This window comes from Penicillium macrosclerotiorum (genome assembly GCF_028827735.1).
Source record: "Penicillium macrosclerotiorum strain IBT 26536 chromosome Unknown utg000007l_segment0_segment0, whole genome shotgun sequence".
In the NCBI taxonomy this organism is placed as follows: domain Eukaryota; kingdom Fungi; phylum Ascomycota; class Eurotiomycetes; order Eurotiales; family Aspergillaceae; genus Penicillium; species Penicillium macrosclerotiorum.
Window position 1 is genome coordinate 1,296,090 of NW_026643086.1, and position 16,600 is coordinate 1,312,689.

General features: G+C 47.7%; 7 protein-coding genes across 7 annotated transcripts; 5 read left to right on the forward strand and 2 right to left on the reverse strand.

Annotated features, from left to right (window-relative positions):
• Window positions 1-297: 297 nt before the first annotated feature.
• N7462_007290 (NuoI/complex I 23 kDa subunit family protein) lies at window positions 298-1,124 on the forward strand (the record flags this gene model as incomplete). Its single annotated transcript, XM_057079008.1, has 3 exons — window positions 298-560; window positions 696-931; window positions 994-1,124. The coding sequence occupies 3 exons, from the start codon at window positions 298-300 to the stop codon at window positions 1,122-1,124; spliced, it is 630 nt and encodes a 209-aa protein (XP_056931678.1).
• Window positions 1,125-1,972: 848 nt separating this feature from the next.
• On the reverse strand, window positions 1,973-3,726 carry N7462_007291 (putative 60S ribosome biogenesis protein Rrp14; the record flags this gene model as incomplete). The annotated part of the gene is given in 4 exon segments (XM_057079009.1): window positions 1,973-2,347; window positions 2,362-3,459; window positions 3,581-3,664; window positions 3,712-3,726. The coding sequence occupies 4 exon segments, from the start codon at window positions 3,724-3,726 to the stop codon at window positions 1,973-1,975; spliced, it is 1,572 nt and encodes a 523-aa protein (XP_056931679.1).
• Window positions 3,727-4,696: 970 nt separating this feature from the next.
• Window positions 4,697-6,177, reverse strand: N7462_007292 (LysM peptidoglycan-binding domain-containing protein; the record flags this gene model as incomplete). Its single annotated transcript, XM_057079010.1, has 3 exons — window positions 4,697-5,413; window positions 5,536-6,036; window positions 6,091-6,177. The coding sequence occupies 3 exons, from the start codon at window positions 6,175-6,177 to the stop codon at window positions 4,697-4,699; spliced, it is 1,305 nt and encodes a 434-aa protein (XP_056931680.1).
• A 1,185-nt stretch (window positions 6,178-7,362) lies between these two features.
• On the forward strand, window positions 7,363-9,026 carry N7462_007293 (glutathione-independent formaldehyde dehydrogenase; the record flags this gene model as incomplete). Its single annotated transcript, XM_057079011.1, has 10 exons — window positions 7,363-7,479; window positions 7,535-7,560; window positions 7,630-7,673; window positions 7,724-7,897; window positions 7,950-7,979; window positions 8,038-8,133; window positions 8,195-8,209; window positions 8,271-8,649; window positions 8,701-8,773; window positions 8,823-9,026. The coding sequence occupies 10 exons, from the start codon at window positions 7,363-7,365 to the stop codon at window positions 9,024-9,026; spliced, it is 1,158 nt and encodes a 385-aa protein (XP_056931681.1).
• A 620-nt stretch (window positions 9,027-9,646) lies between these two features.
• Window positions 9,647-10,986, forward strand: N7462_007294 (sugar phosphate isomerase/epimerase family protein; the record flags this gene model as incomplete). Its single annotated transcript, XM_057079012.1, has 7 exons — window positions 9,647-9,746; window positions 9,807-9,903; window positions 9,982-10,119; window positions 10,185-10,343; window positions 10,420-10,522; window positions 10,579-10,754; window positions 10,818-10,986. The coding sequence occupies 7 exons, from the start codon at window positions 9,647-9,649 to the stop codon at window positions 10,984-10,986; spliced, it is 942 nt and encodes a 313-aa protein (XP_056931682.1).
• Window positions 10,987-11,884: 898 nt separating this feature from the next.
• On the forward strand, window positions 11,885-13,426 carry N7462_007295 (Zn(II)2Cys6 transcription factor; the record flags this gene model as incomplete). The annotated part of the gene is made up of 1 exon (XM_057079013.1): window positions 11,885-13,426. One exon carries the CDS (start codon window positions 11,885-11,887, stop codon window positions 13,424-13,426), a length of 1,542 nt encoding a protein of 513 aa, XP_056931683.1.
• Window positions 13,427-14,809: 1,383 nt separating this feature from the next.
• N7462_007296 (fungal specific transcription factor domain-containing protein) lies at window positions 14,810-16,486 on the forward strand (the record flags this gene model as incomplete). Its single annotated transcript, XM_057079014.1, has 2 exons — window positions 14,810-15,310; window positions 15,362-16,486. The coding sequence occupies 2 exons, from the start codon at window positions 14,810-14,812 to the stop codon at window positions 16,484-16,486; spliced, it is 1,626 nt and encodes a 541-aa protein (XP_056931684.1).
• Between the last annotated feature and the right edge of the window lie 114 nt (window positions 16,487-16,600).

The following is a 16,600-nucleotide window of genomic DNA, read 5'->3' on the forward strand; positions in this document are numbered from 1 at the left end:
CGCGAAGGCCACAGATCAAAAGCACAGAGATAGGAAGTAGGAGGGGAGGAAAGCGAGGGGTGGATGAGGGTGGGTGGATGAGGTTGACGGGAAGAGAAGATGGTCGGAAGTGATGCTCCTACGCAAAATCCTGCCGCCCGCCAATCAGCGCCCGGCAGATGGGAATGACCTAAGCCCGAAACCTGCAAACACCACTCAACCTCACCAGCACGACCTTCTTCCCCTACCTCAGCTATCTGGTCCGCCTCTCAACCCCCTCCCCACTCTCCTTCACCTCAATTCTCCCCCTCCTCCGTCATGGCTACCTCTCGCTCGGTTGCCAGGCTGGTCGCCTACCGCCGCTCTCCCTTCATGCCGCTGGGATCGACCGCAAACTTCTCTTCCTCTGTGTCCCGCGCAGCAACCCCAGCGGGACCCCCTCAGCCCGGTTTCCGCCTTCCCCCTCCTCAGCGTTGGGATCAGGGTGCCGAGTCGTCCTTGGATAAGGCTAGCAAGTACTTCCTCATGGCCGAGATCTTCCGCGGCATGTACGTGGTCCTGGAGCAGTTTTTCCGTCCACCGTAAGTCTCTCCAAGTGGTTGCATTGGAACCCCCCAATGCTTGCCGAGGCCAATTGACCGCAGATGGGACCTAGTTGAGCTAAATGGATTTCTTTTTTTAATATAGCTACACTATCTTCTATCCTTTCGAGAAAGGTCCCATCTCCCCCGTTTCCGCGGTGAGCACGCTCTGCGTCGCTACCCCACCGGTGAGGAGCGCTGCATTGCCTGCAAGCTCTGCGAGGCCATCTGCCCGGCCCAAGCCATTACCATTGAGGCGGAAGAGCGTGAAGATGGAAGCCGCCGAACGACCCGTTACGATATCGATATGACCAAGTGCATCTACTGCGGTTACTGCCAGGAGAGCTGCCCCGTCGATGCCATTGTCGAGAGTAAGTTCTATGCCACAATCGCGTAGCTACAGAGCCGTGTCTAATCATTGCGTGTGATGCAGCTTCCAATGCCGAGTATGCCACCGAGACCCGCGAGGAACTCTTGTACAACAAGGAGAAGCTCCTCGCCAATGGCGATAAGTGGGAGCCTGAAATTGCGGCTGCGGCTCGCGCTGATGCCCCCTACCGATAAGCGATTCCTGTTCCTCAGTACCCTTGAATGGCACTCAAATGTCCCAAAGGTGGGATTGATATATTGGACTCGTGAAGATACGAGACGAGCCGTTTCTCAAAATGCGTCCATAGGCGTTCACCAAAAGCCTGAAAAAAGGTTGACCTGAGCTTTTCACCCCCATATAACCCCTGTACATAACTCGCCCTCGACCCTGTGTTATCATTTTGTTGTACTAGTCGACCCCCAAAGGAAGTTTTCGTTTCATTTGGAAATCGGGCTCCTTTTGTCTTTTTTTTTCTTTTGTTCCGGAATAGCAGGTTTCTTTACTTCTTTTTTTTACCCAACCTCAAAATTGGATAAATTAGAATCTCCACTTTCATGGCTAGAAGTATTGCCTATTTCTTGATTTGAATTGGTACATATATTTGCATTCTTCAAGTCATGTCTCGGTTATTTCAGTATCTCCACAATATATATCCCGCTCTCCGGGTGTGGTGTCTAATCTCACTCTGAAAACTAAGCCTATTTTGGGGAGCAGGTTTGTGCAAGAGCAGATCGAAGAGAATACGAAAGATTTAAAGATTTTGAAGCACTATAATATTTGTATTCACAAATAAAAAATGGATCGCTACCCATGCTGACGTACATACAAGACATAACAAGACGACTTATGCCGCTGAAACACGCGAACACCAAACACCGTAATCCCCGGATGGATATTTCCCTGTTCGATGTCTTTGAAAACACTTTTCCTTTTTTTTTATTCGGTTGGTTGGTGTTGTCCAGCTCCGCAAACTCAAAGAACTCTTGGAAAAACTCGGACAAGGATAAAGGACTCATGAGCCTTGGTGATGAGATAAAAGAGATCATTTCTTCTTGCCACCAACCTTGGCCTTGAAGCTGCCCTCAAAGCCAGGACGGGCCTTCTTCTTGTTGCCACCCGTAGGCTTCTTACCCTTGCTACCCTTGCTGCCCTTGTTGCCCTTCTCTTCGCGGCGCTTGCGGAGGTTCTCCTCACGCTTAGTTTGGCGCTGGTCCTTCATGCGAGTGACGGTGTCAAGACGATCTTTCCACTCACGCTCAGACTTCTTCTTCGCAGTTTCCTTGCGCTTGAGGGCCTTCTTGAGCAGAGAGGTATCGTCACGAACTCTTTCGCCATGGGCACGCTTCTTGGCGTTCAGCCAGCGGTCTTTTTCTTCAACATCAGCACGTTGCTCAGAGCTCATCTCAGCGAGACGAGCCTTTTGGCTTCCACAGCCTTGAGCTGGGCGGCAGCATCGGTGGGGCCATGCGACTTGTGTTGATCGCGGATGTTGGAAAGGGAGGCATCTGTGTGCTGGCCGTCGGCGAAGACGACACGGCCAAAGGAGAAATTGTTACCGGAAGAGCCGACTGATTCGGCTGGAGAGCGAGGAGAGGCGAGGAGAGACCCGGAACCTCCGGGAGAGAAGCGGCGGGCCATAGCCTCATCTTTCTTCAGTTGCTCTTCTTCCTTCGCCTTTTGCCTCAGCTCCTTCTTGTGTGCCTTTCGCTGTTCGGCCTTTTGCCGCCGGGCCTCGATCAACTCTTGACGATTGCGGGCAGGCTTTCCGTCAAAGCCATCAGCATGTCTCTTGGCACGAAGCTCATCCAGTCGCTTTTGTAAGCGTTGCTTCAGATCTTCTGGTGTAGGCTTAAGGGCCTTGGGCTCGGAGGATTTGGCATCGGCGGAGGTGGAGGGAGGAATGATAGAGGAAATAGAAGAGCTGCCGGACTGGGGATTTGATGCGTCATAGCTAGGTGAGTTGCGTGTAGAGGAGGCAGAGGAGGGGTCCTCGTCCACGTTGAACTCGATGGAAAATCCTTCCTCAGCAGCCTCGCCAAGGTCGTCGCCATCCTCTTCATCCGAATTTTCCGGTTGATCAGCAGCCCCGTTGGCAATCTGGGATGGGGGTTCAGAGGTCTCGGCGATTGAGCTGGATGGTTGCTCCGATTCCTTCACTTTTTCCCTTTTGGCAGTCTCTTTCGCCTTCTTCTTCTCTTTTTGAGCAGCCTTTTTCTGTGCCTTTTTCTCCTCTTTCTGCTTCTTCCGAGCCTCAGCTTCCTCTGACTTTGCTTTAGTGGTGGCATCGGACTTTTCAGCCTGCTTCTGCTTCTTGACCTTGTCGCCACGGTTTAGTCCCTCTCTGGGATTTTCGGAGCCCAGTTCCTCATCCTCCGATGAATCGGTCTCCAGAGTGCCATCCTCTCGTTTGCGCTTGCGGGCATTCTCGTCCATCACGTCTTTGGCAGTCTTCCCAGACTCAGGATCCAGCTTTGCACGTTTGGCCTCGCGGGCTTGCTCTTTAGTCTGTTTTTTCCGTTGCCATTGATCCTGCAGATGCAGATAGTAATTAGAGACAGGAGTTCCAGGATAGAAAAAAGATATAACGAGAAGAACAGAGGCAGTCGGTTCAAGCAACAAAGTCGACCGAAGGACAGAGGAGCGCACGTACAGTATTGTCGTCGCCGTAGTAGTATTTGGCGGGGATCAAGGACAGAAGACCGTCGAATGCCTGCGCATGGCTGCGCAGCCGTTCCTGAATAATGTTAACTTTGGTCCAGGAGAGTGCGCAGCCTCACATACCTCGATGTCATCCATGCTCCAGTTGTGAAGTTCAAACTGCAGACAAGAAGGCGAGTGAAGTATTCGGTACGAAAAATTTGGGGGTGAGGAAATCTTGGCGTTTCTCCGCTTGGCTGCTTCACCGCCTGCGCACAACAATTTTCCAGGCTTCTGTAGTCGGTGCGGTGGCCCGTGCTCAACGGTATACGGAGCTTGAGTACAGACCAGTGAGATAGAGTACTCATTCGATTACATTCCTGAGGACAGTATCCAATGCTTTAATGAATATATGTTTGCTAGTATTTGCAAAATTGAAAAGAAAAAATAATATAACAGTGACAGAATAGCATTAATATCATATAGACTCTGGAAATTTAATCCAGACTAGGCCGATCTGCTTGATATATTCTTAAGATAATTACAGTTTCTCGAATGGGGAGTTGTAGAAAAATAATTAAGAATCTCTGGGGACACTTTTTCTGGTGGAATGGTAGTCTGAGAAAATGAGATCTCAAATAAAGCGATAGATAATGAATGAAAGGTAGAAATGGTCCCATTTTTCGACTGAAGCCGAGGAACTTGTGCCGCAGACATGCCGATATTTGAAAATCATGAACGATTGCTACAAGAGAACCAAACTGACATTTTAAACCGACTTCTAGTCTTCCGATTTCTATGAGAAAATCTTATGGTTAAAATAATCTGCTTCCATGTGGAGGATTTATTATGTACAAAATCATTAGAAACCACGGCAGTTGATCTTGGGGATAATTTACGGGCTCGAGATATTTCATCTAGACATTAGCTTCGCGGCATAATGAATGATTCATGGTTATTAGCTACCAGTCTATCTGTACCATTCCTGATCTTTATAGTGCGTTCCTTGGGTAGAGAATGTAGCACTAATCTTGCCTACTTAAACGCCATGAGCACCTCTTGGCGTTGGATCTTGATATTGGTTCATCAAAATTTCAGAATGCTCTTACTTAAAATCACACCAGTAGACTTAATGTACCATTAATGACAGGATCTCGTTAATCTTTGATGGAACATTCCATCGCATCCCAAGTGGGAGGATTGAATTTCGAATCATCGTTGTTTTCGCAGCCTTTTTGATCCCAAGAGGTATAAGCTTGGCCATAACCATCAGAAGCACATAGTGGGTTATCCGAAACTGAACATATACCATTGTGCATATACCATGACTGAGGCTTTTTAATGGGCTTGAATCACAGCTAGCCCACGAGGAGCCGCCGTTTGTCCACCATCGGCAAGATGTGTCTATGTCTGTGATAGTGGTGTTAAGACCATTTCGAAGGGTTAGGCATGCTTTGGTATCCGTGTGTTCATTGTATCCTTGTACCAGATAGTAATCACCTGCGCAGCCCTTTTCACTATAAATGCTGATCATCCAAGGTTTTACAGCAGCAGTAGAGACGGAGCTACTAGTCTGAGACGACTGGGCACTCGTAGTTGAATGTGCAGCGGTAGTTGAACAGGAATTAGTAGTAGTAGCATGCGCAGTGGTAGTAGCATGTGTTGAAATAGTTGAATGGGTGGATGATTGATGTTCTGTTGGAAGCAATTCAGTCGTACTGCTCGGAAAAGTGGAAAAGGCCATATGGGTGGGGCTGTTTGTAGCAGCTTTGGAAGTAGTTGTGTCAGATGGAGCAGAGGAGGAATGCGAGTGAAGACTCAAAAAGGAGCTCGACGCTTTACTACCCTCTGTTAAGCAATTTGAGGACGAGAAGAGCCTTGTGATATCACCACATTCCCCGATCTTGGAACTGCGGTATTTGGGTTAGAATCTTTTGATAGATATGGGATGCATAGTCTAGACCATACAAGCTCGTTGGATGGGCATGGGTTGAGAGTGCCAATACTGTCCCAGTTGCTTGGACGCATCGTCCCAGGAACCTGAGGGCCACAGACAGCATTTGGAAGAGCCACAGGCATTGGAGGCTCACCAGAGCTAAGACAAATGAAGTTGCCTTGTTTCAGCTCATTGCATCCGGTCCAAGCCCATGTTCGACTATTGAGTTCTTCTATCTGATCCACCGTGATTTCATATCCTTGAGCTATGTGTTCACAAGAATCGCCGTACTGAACAGTATAGTTGTAGCAAAGACCCTCTATGCTCGCCTGAGGTGGCAAGACTATGCTTCCTGATGAGCAGCATACGGGCTTTCCTGAACCAAAAGATGAGCAAGAACTGGATCTTGGGTTAAAAGAGGAAAATTCAGCCGTTGTTATGCCACAAGTTGCGGCAAGCATCGCACAAGTGTGAGTAGATGTGGCTAGGATAGAAGCGCAGCTGTTGGTACGTTTTTGTATGAAGTGATACTGCTATTTATTCCAGTTAAAATCTGTAAACCCTTCAATAAAGCCGCGAGTACTCACATAAGCCCACCAAGATGGTGATGCAACAGCAAAACTCATTAGCTGCGCACATAGGGCGAAAAATATCATTGGTCGAAGATACTCCATATTTCCGGATCCAATCTAATCACTGCAGCAATTTGATGATTTTGAGCAATCTTATATGTATGTTCCTTAGTGCAAAGCGCTTCCATGGCACGTAAATTTGAATGGCCAGGATTCATTTATCCTGACAGAGTAGATGATGGCACTAAACAAAGAAAAGGTTGTTTCCATACTTGCTCCTTCTCATGACTCGGACGCTATATAGGTCGGGAGAGATGATCATTGATTGAGCGCTAATCGATCTTACTTCTAGGAGCCCTGTCAACAAAGGATCACGTTGCGCTCTGCTGAGCGCAGTCGAAGTCAGCTTTGTTACAACCTTGCAGGCCAAACTGAATTTTGAAAGTTATTAAAATAGCAGCGAACGGGATTCGATCTCGACAAGGATTATCTTCTTACCAGAAGTAAAATGACTCGGATTCGACTATCGGTGTCAGTCATGTTATCAGTGATGTCTCTCGCCCTGCACTTTCAACCGCATACCCACCTATGTTCTCTATAGTGGTCCGCATCCAAGAGGAAGCTGTGTTTTAAGTATAGAGAATATATGTTGAATAATGCTTTTATCAAATCAAAACAAGTCCGATCGGTGAAGAAATAGCGCCTGATGTTGAGGATGGCATGGAAAACGTTGCAAAGGGAATCTTCGAAGACTTGCAGCCTTTCTCCATATATGCTGGGTAATGTAGCATGCGTATGTAGGGTATATTATTGTTCCCACTATTATTGTTTCTTTTCGCTTCCATAATCTCATAGACATTCCATTTATTCTACCCATTTTCATTATTTTGCAGGAATTGACTCTTACCGCGTGGGGGGACGTGCTCCACCTCGTTCGTTTTGGCAAGTGCGGCGAAATACCGTCCGAAGAAGGTAGTAATTCCCGCGTCGATCGAATCGCGAATGCGGGGAACTCAACACTCCCCCTCATACGATTAAGCATCTTTTAGTCGAAACACTGCGGGGCAGGGCCAAAAAAAGCTCTCAGCCACTATTCGGACCATTTGTGGTCTGGTGTTGAGGCAACTCTAGGAGAAATTTCGCCAATTTGGGGAGTGTAGCCCGTGTCATCGGCTGAGATCCTGCATGCCAGCGAAGGTCGCAAATCGTGTACAAATTAACCCACACGCTCCACTAATTGCTGTTGCAACTTCTCCTGAGAATTTTCCTAGCACTTTGGACGGCAGCATGGCTACAACTACTATGAAGGCACTCAACTACCTCGGACCATACAAGGTCCGGGTCGAAGATGTCGAAATGCCCAAGATTGAACACCCGGATGATATAATTGTGAAAGTCACCACAGTGAGATACTTGATATTTCTAATTTCCTGGTGATATGAGCTGACTCAATCTTGAGGCTGCAATCTGCGGGTCAGATCTACAGTGAGTCCTTCGGATGTTGAACAAGTATGAACGATTATAGTCTTGAGTAGGAGACTGATGTGGTCACAGTATGTATGAAGGACGAACTGCTGCAGAGCCTGGAATCACATTTGGTAAGATAAGAAAATCACTATGAACCGGTATAGAGCTGATACAAAAAAAGGTCACGAGAACATGGGAATTGTAGAGGAACTTGGAGAGGGAGTGACACTGCTAAAGAAAGGAGACCGTGTAGTTATGCCATTCAATGTTGCCGATGGCCGTTGCCGTAACTGTGAAGAGGGGAAGACAGCATTCTGTACCGGAGTGAACCCGGGATTTGCAGGTGGCGCTTACGGTATGACGTGAGATCTCTCAATTTCGTGGCTATGGATTTATATTCTCTGCAGGCTACGTTGCCATGGGTCCCTATCGTGGAGGTATGTCCGTTCGGATTCTGCTCAGATCGCCCTCGTATTGATTCAAAAAACATTTAAGGCCAGGCACAATATATTCGCATTCCATATGCCGACTTCAATGCTTTAAAGCTACCGCCAGGCAAAGAGCATGAATCCGACTTTATCCTTCTCGCTGGTAAGGGGATTGCCCTTTTCTCAAGAAAGGAAAGAAACAAATTTGACCAAGTTTGATCCAGATATCTTCCCCACCGGTGCGTTCCTTGAGTCGCTCTTGATTTTCCAACAATTACGTATCTGATACTCGCTCGATAGGCTGGCACGGGGTTGAGATATCCGGGTTCCAGTCAGGAGAAAGCATTGCTGTCTTCGGAGCTGGCCCTGTTGGCCTCATGGCAGCATATTCGGCCAGTTTGCGAGGCGGGTCTAACATTTATGTTGTGGATCGTGTTCCGGAGAGATTACAGGCTGCAGCAAAAATTGGTTGCATACCGATTGATTTTACCAAGGGCGATGCTGTTGACCAGATCATTAATCACAACGGAGGGATGGTCGACCGTTCGGTGGATGCTGTTGGTTACCAGGCAGTCGATCCTAACGGATCTTCTGAGAAACCAAACATCGTCCTTGAGAACATGATTCGCGTCACCCGTGCATGCGGTGGAATGGGAATTCCTGGACTCTATGTCCCTAGGTATGTTATCTGATCGTTCACCTTGTCAAATCTGACGAGATTTCATCTTAGTGATCCTGGTGCGTCTGATGCTGCATCGGCAAATGGCATGATAAGCCTTAGCTTCGGAAAGCTCTTTGAGAAGGTAAGCTGGCTGATCCGCACCAAATTAACGATTTTCTAACCTCGCATAGGGTCTTTCTCTTGGAACTGGCCAGTGCAACGTGAAGGCTTACAACCGATACCTGCGAGATATGATCATCGCCGGCAAGGCAAGGCCTAGTTTTGTCATTTCCCATGAGATTGGTCTTGCTGATGCAGAGACGGCATATGACAAATTTGATAAAAGGGAGGACGGATACACGAAAGTAATCATTCATCCTAATGGGGGCTTTTGATAAATTTGAATGGATCCAATCAATTTCTGCCTTTGTATAGCCATTATTGAATAAATATACGCATTACCCCAGATAAAATAAATTCTCCTCGAAGTTGTACAGACTAGAGCCGGCCAAATGTTACGTAGTTATCGATACCACTGCCAATAATAAAGGAAATTGCCAATTAAATACCTTGCTCATGGAAATCACTAATGCTGAAGATAGATTGAAGCCCCCCCTCCCAAAATGAAATAATCTTAAGAGGGATGTTGGAGAATGCTTCCCCGCATCTATTGACATCAACTTGCACTTTTTGGCGAGGGAGTTTGAATCTGAGATGGTAGTGTTCGCCGATTGTGGAACTTATTATGCAAAGAGTAGCGATGGAGCCTTTGGAACATGTTCCACATTAGAGGAGGAATCTCCTCACTACATCAGGGCCAATTAAGTGTCAAACGAGGCCGCCATGATGACCCACTCTCGCGGGGAAAATTGCCGTTTTTCGTATGGAGGACAATCCTTGCTGTGTCAGGAGCAAAGAGCTGTTGATGGTACAGGGCATAAATAAATTGATGATTGCTGTCTGATGATGGCTTAAGATCAAATATCATACCCAGGACATAATTGTACTTGAAAATATGAAAATTACTCGTCTCCGTTCTGCCTGGGGCGTTTCGCCCGGCGATAACTTGGACAATTGGGCGAAGTGGTTTCCCCAGCTCAAAAGCCAAGGTTACAGTGTGTACAAGGAGCCATTGTGAATTCAATTCGATGTTGCTAATACTATGCCCCTCAAAGTTGGAGTTGAGGTCGATATCCATGGAATTGTACCAGAACGTGATTTTGGCCGTCTTAGGCAAATATGCGACCAATCGGGCCTTGAAATTGGAGCGATGTAAGAAATCATAGCTGGGGATTGGCCGGCTATCGAGATGACATTTTAAATTGAAGAAATAGACTTATGCTAAATTAGGTTGCACTCGTCCTGGTTTCAGTATGTTGGACCTCGTCCAAACGGGTTGAAAGCGGAGGACCATCTGCAAACTTATCGCGAGTTGCTATATCTTATCCGCCCCCTCAGGCCGGTGACGATCAATTTCCAGTCTGGAGAGTGAGTATTTTCTGAATTTCTGGGCTGGCACATCGCCAATAGTCGCTTATTTCTCAAGCAATTAGGGACGCCTGGGACTTGGAAGAATCCATCAAATTTTACAAGGGCACCATTGAGGTGGATAAGGAGCTAGGCGTCTCAGGTCGCATTTACCATGAGACCCATCGCAACCGCTCCCTTTTCACGCCTTACACCACCCAATGTATTTTGGAAGCTGTGCCTCAGTATGTGGACTATATACTCTCAACTGATTGCCATCTGGGGGTGAATGAAGAACTCTTCCGACTGATGTGTATATAGGCTACGAATAACTGCCGACTTCTCGCACTGGATGGTTGGATTGGAGAGATTGCTCGATATTGGCGAGGGCGACCGCGCTATGATTGACGCCATCATTCCGCATGTCAGAACCAAGACCTCTTTACATTTCATGATCAGAAAAGACTTACGGATCTTTAGGTTTCTCACATCCATGCCAGAATTGGCACAACACAGGCATCGCAATGCCCGGAGCCTCTTAACCCAGTTTTTGAGCAAGAAAGGGAATGTTTCGAAAGAATCTGGACCAAGATTATCCACAGCCAATTTCAACAAAATGGCCCGAATGCAAACATTACTTTTGTACCGGAATATGGGTAGGTGATCTTTTCTCGCGGAAATTGTCTCCAAGACATAGATGCTAAGAAATCCCATTCTAGTCCATTCCCATACCACCCCATCGGATCTGCGCAGCATCATGGAGAATTGGCGGACGACGAGGGCAAGCGCTTACAAGCATTGTTCGAAACCGTTGCGTCCGGATTGACCACAGCGCGAGACGGTGACAAGAGCCTGATGGGAAATTTGATTTGCCCTTCGCCCACATGAGACATCCATGAGAATGAATTATATCAGTTCCTGCCTCTTATCATCTGAAAGGATGAGTATCCTATGTTCGTTATTGATACTTATCCACGTCAATTGATACTTGAATAAAAAGAATAAAAAATCTTGTTCGAATACTTATGCCCAATTGTTGAGCCTTCATTGGATAGCTTCCAGAGCATAAATGGTGCTGATCACAGTAGATCGCCAACTATAACCAGGATATGACGTCACAAACCAGCAGTGGATATCCCCGAACATAGTTCCCGCAACGAGGGAGAAAGACAGAAACGCGAAATATTTTAGAGATGATCGCTCTTGATATATTTTAGAAAGCATGGTATATGATCAATATAACGTGACCTCAGAGGGGGGTGAAAGTGTTTCGGGTTCGCATTGCATTTATTATGTCGAGCCTTTGCCCTGAACGGCTCGGCAAAATATTTCTGGAACCAAAATTGGAATGTTCCCCTGAAACCCCCCCACCCTATGTATGTTCCAGCCATGAGAAACAAAAATGGCAACTTGGAAGATCGAATCTCAAGGCTTAATGTCCATTTATGGCTTTGCCCCGCTGGCCATAAATTTTTCAATCTAATTGCTGAAGGATTTGACACCCACCGGCTCGGCCAGCCCCTGTGAACCCTCATCCTCGGCCCAAACAGGCAAATCCAGCTGCACATCGGCAACCGGCTATTGGCCCACGGGCGAATCCCGGGGAAAGCGGGGGAAACGCGGTGGGCGATGGGGAATTCCCTCCCGATCCCGCGTCTCCTAACTCACGTCTTGTCCTACTACCTCTCCCCGATCTGCTAGCCCAGTCCCTCAAAGTGATTTGACCTACAACTCGGCCCCGATCGGCTTGCCGCTGCCTCTGGCTGGCCTCGATTGTCGAGAGACCATGGTTCTGAAGGCATGCGACCGGTGCTACGCGAGTAAAGAAAAATGCACCTTTGCAGGCAATGATCAGCAGTGCACGAGATGTCGTCGCCTCAAGATCGCTTGTTCTACATCCCGCCGTAACAGGCGCATCGGCCGCCGGCCAGCCGCAAAGGCTTTCCCGCATGGGGAGATGCAGGTCTGGAGCGTGGACTCGCAGCAGCAGATCCAGACGCAGCAACCACTGCCCCAGCCGCCACCACGACGCAGCCAGTCCGTGTCAAGCAGTAGTACTTCGATTCACAGACCCCTCAGTGAACGCTCGAAGTCAAGATCACCTTCGAGCAGTGATTCATTGGAAGAGCTGCCCTCCCCAGATAGTAACGATATGGTGATTATGGCGCCAGAGAGACTGCTGGCCTCACCCACCACGTTAAAAACAGCTTCAGATGCCTTGCGCACCGTTATGGATCCAGAAAAATTTGCTGTCATACATATGCCATTTATGCTGGGATCCAGCTTCATTCCCGAGTCCCAAAAAACTGTCTTTACCATTTTACGTCTATCGGCACCAACTCTCACTGAAGGATACTTAGCTTTTTTGGGGTTGATGACGCGCTATCAGAGATCGCTCGTCATGCGTCAAGATGAACCAGATATGTGCAAGGCTGCAAAAGGTCTGCAAAAGTTACGAAGTGTGAAAATATCGCAAGATTATGATGCCGCTTGTACGCTCTTCCTGGGCCAAACAATGTACGTCTTTAATGTACTTACTGCGCCTGATTCGTCCACCGCCCATTCCATTGTGCGCAGTGCGCTCATGTCCACGAAACAATGGCTCCCGAGGTTGATCCATTTCCCGATCATGGACACAATAATCATGACTCCAATGCTCATAGATACGGTGGAATGCTTGGTGCGCCGGGAGGTACCCATCATACGACTCCCACACACTGATCGCATGATTGTCGATCGCTATGCGGGTATCTGTGCGTCTCTTCTCCCTCTACTGTATGATCTTTGTGAGTGCAGCCATACTATGAAACGGGGCGTCCTCGATGTGGGAGTCGAGTCGCCATCTGGGATCTATGATCGACTTGCAGATATAGAACAAACTATCATCGACTGGAAGCCTCCAGATAACCCGCAGTTGATTCTGAAGCATGGACAGTATGAACTCTTAGCCATGACAACGCAAGCGAGCGTGTATAGGTTAGCAGGCTTATTAATTATTCATCGCCTTCGATACCCTCTTGGAGTTGAAGATGATGCCGCACGGGAATTAGCGAACGCTATCTTTTCACATATGTCCTTCTTTGAGAAGTCTGCCGCGAAAGAAACCAGCGCCTTGCCCGTGGTATTTCCTCTGACCTTGGCGATGATTGAGATCGAAGGTCCGGGTGAGGAATTATGGGAAAAGCTATCCCTGTTTGCAGTGCAAAGCATGAGTGCCACCAGGCTCCAAGGATTCATCAAGCAGATTCGGGCATCAAGAGACTCCGGATATGAGGGCGTTTGGTTTGATTTAGTTGAAACACAACTCCATGTCGCAGTGCCACCATAAATGCCATTATTTGTATGTTAGCCGAGAGTGCGCTTCATGAGAATACCATCACTTGATTCACGACCTGGTGTCGCCAGAGGATGAGCCCCTAGCTGGCGTGATCATGCGATTAATACTTCACAAACGTAGGTAGAAGAGAAGATAGACCACAATGCTGGGCCAGGATGAAAGGCAGCCCAGACTGGGACTGGGGGCTGGGGGCGGAGCATTTATAAAAGGAAAAGACGAGGGATAAAGAATGTCCCTGGGTCCCTGGGTCCCTGGTCCACTGGTCCACCGAGGATACATAGTATGCCCGGGCTGACGGGATGGAATGAGACCACAAATATATAGAGTTTTAACGGCAGCCACCCACTCCTGTGGTCGGTGTCTTTTTAAAATCAAAGTACACACACCCGTAGACTTCCTGACATCACGGATGCGGGACTATTTCCAGACCCACTCGGACAACAAAGCCGTGGACGGTTAAGCTAACCATCCCAAGCCTGTCAAATTGCATTGACTGGGGCCCAAGTTGCCAGGCTGCGTCAGGAGACTCGAGGGGCACGATCTGGATCTCCGTGCTGGGGAGTGTTGGGGGGACGCCACGGACCCGGGGATGGCCGAATCGGGCAAAAACTGGCCGGGTCCTCCACTAACGCGATGCCCCGGAGTCTGCGAGTCGGGCCCTCTGGCATCTTCCGAAGGCTCCCAAGCCCTCAACGCCGCGCTTAACCCGATCGAGCAGAAACTGTCCGGATTACGTCTTGGACGTTAACCATGTCTTTCAGGGTTGATGATGCATATTGCCCCTCTATTTAATCTCCCTTCTGATTGAAAATGTACGATTTCCCACCCCCCATGGCTGATCCTTTCTCGTACTAGCAATTCCCCATGACGAACAAGAAACCTTGATTCAAGGGGATGCGGGAGCCCCAGATTCTATCAAACTCGAACATCACGACTTTTTCTAACTTGACTTTCGCCTCTTCTTTCAACTGTTTTATTTATCAATTCTATAATATATCACCGTCGTGATATCTGTGGCCCTGCCACTTTGGACCTGATTGCGGCCGTTTCTTATCAAGAGATATATTTTTCTTTTGTTAAAAAAAAGAGAAAGCCCACAAGGCACCACAACGATGTCAACATCCAGACAGCCGTCCATGTTCCTCTCAGGACGAGCGCAAAAGGCCTGCCAACAATGTCAGGTTGCTAAGATTCGCTGCAATGCAGCAATCACGGGCTCGCCATGTCAAAATTGTAATCGAAAAGGCCTCAAGTGCGTAGTCAATAGAAGAAATCGTCAAAGGTAAGTTCCCTTGGGTTGAATATGCAAAATCCAAAACTTACCATGAGTTAAGGCGGCAAACGTATGACCCGGCTTCAAAATCATCTCCCATGATGACAGCTAAAATCTGGTCCTCTCAATGCACGGCTGGTAATCTGCATCCACAAGCCACTTCCTCACCCTCTATTCGAATCGATGAAGATGAATTTTGGAATGCTTTCACAAATATCGGTCCTATGGACCTATTTTCACCCGAGGCTTTCACCGCAGGAGTCTACTTGCCAGGCTTTATTCAGCCATTGCCAGTTGCGATGAATATTGAGACCATTGAACGTCTCCGGGTGAACGGAGCGTTGTCCCTCCCCAGTATTCGCCTTCAAAGTGTGCTTTTACAGACCTTTGTTGAATCTGTACTTCCATCAATGCCGATCCTGGAGTGGCAAACGTTTCTCAATGCCATTCATGATGGATGTGGCGACCAAGGGTCCATCAGTTTGTTGTTGTTCCATGCTGTTATGTTCTCGGCCACGGCGTTCGTGGATATGGAGCATCTGCTTGAAGCAGGATTTTCAAGCAGGCAAGAAGCTCATGAAGCCTTCTTCCAGCGAACTAAAGTAAGCCACGTTGTCTTCGAAATATCATTACACTCTCTAACAGCCATTCAGCTTCTTTATCAAGCAAATTATGAGGCAGATCCCCTTGTTATGGTCCAGGCACTGCTGCTGATGACTTATCGACTTGACACAACAGACGGACATGACAGCCACCATTGGATACGGGCTGCGATTACCATGGCACGGTCAATTGGTCTTTTTCAAGATCTCTCGGTAACCATAAACTTTCAACACAGTCCAAGGCTGTGGAAACGAATCGCCTGGTCATGTTACATGACAGACTCCCTGGTTGCATTAAGACTCAGATGCCGCCCTTCTATTGAGAAAGGGGAATTTATGCATTCCATCCTTGAAGAGAGCGATTTTGAAATCAATTGCCTGGCACCGGAAAACCAAATACTATCTCCAGAGTGTTCGCTGGTTCGAAATCTGAAAGCTCAAAGAGACCTAGCTCTCGTTTGTATCTCAAATGCTCGATTGTGCACATGCATCAGTGAGGTTCTGCATCTCCAAGGCAAAAATAGTCGCATTGGAGCCTCTGTCTCGCCTACATCTCCAGGCATGAGTCCCAAGGACGATTGTACTGTTCGAACCTATGCATCAGAAATGGAACTTGCCGATTGGGCCAATTCTTTACCACCTCCTTGTCAAGCTTGTCCTGCGGAACCACATAGCATCAACGAAGAGCCAGCCGTCATCCTTCACCGCAACATCCTTCATATGGTATTCTATACCACAATTGCCGTCTTCCATCAATCAAAGCCATTTTCATCCTCGAGATCTTGCGTAAGGCTTGCTGCCAACCAAATCTCTCGAATTACTTCTGAGCTTTATCAAAGAGATTTGCACCATAGGATACCCGTCATTGGCGTCACTGGAATTCTCGTCGCATTGATTATCCAAATTTCCGAGATGAAGGCACCACCCTCATTGGAGCGTGAGGAAGCAATACAGAACTTCCAATTATGTCTCCAGGTCATGACAGGGCTGAGAGAATTGTATTGGGAAGCGAGCAGAGCTACATCATGGGCATTAAAGGTTTTTCAAAATGTAACCTTTGATAGCCAACCTGATCACAGTAATAGGTTTCGCGAAAGGTCATCTTCCAGTGATATCAGCTTGACGGATTCTTTGATTCCAGAGGTGCCGCTCACACAGGTCCCATCAATGAACTGATGCTATTGCCCATCACTCATCAATGAAGGAATTGGAGGGCTGCTTTCATATTCTCAGTACAAAACTTAAAGAATAACATGTGAAATATTTAATGCCACGCAGAGCACCTCTTTT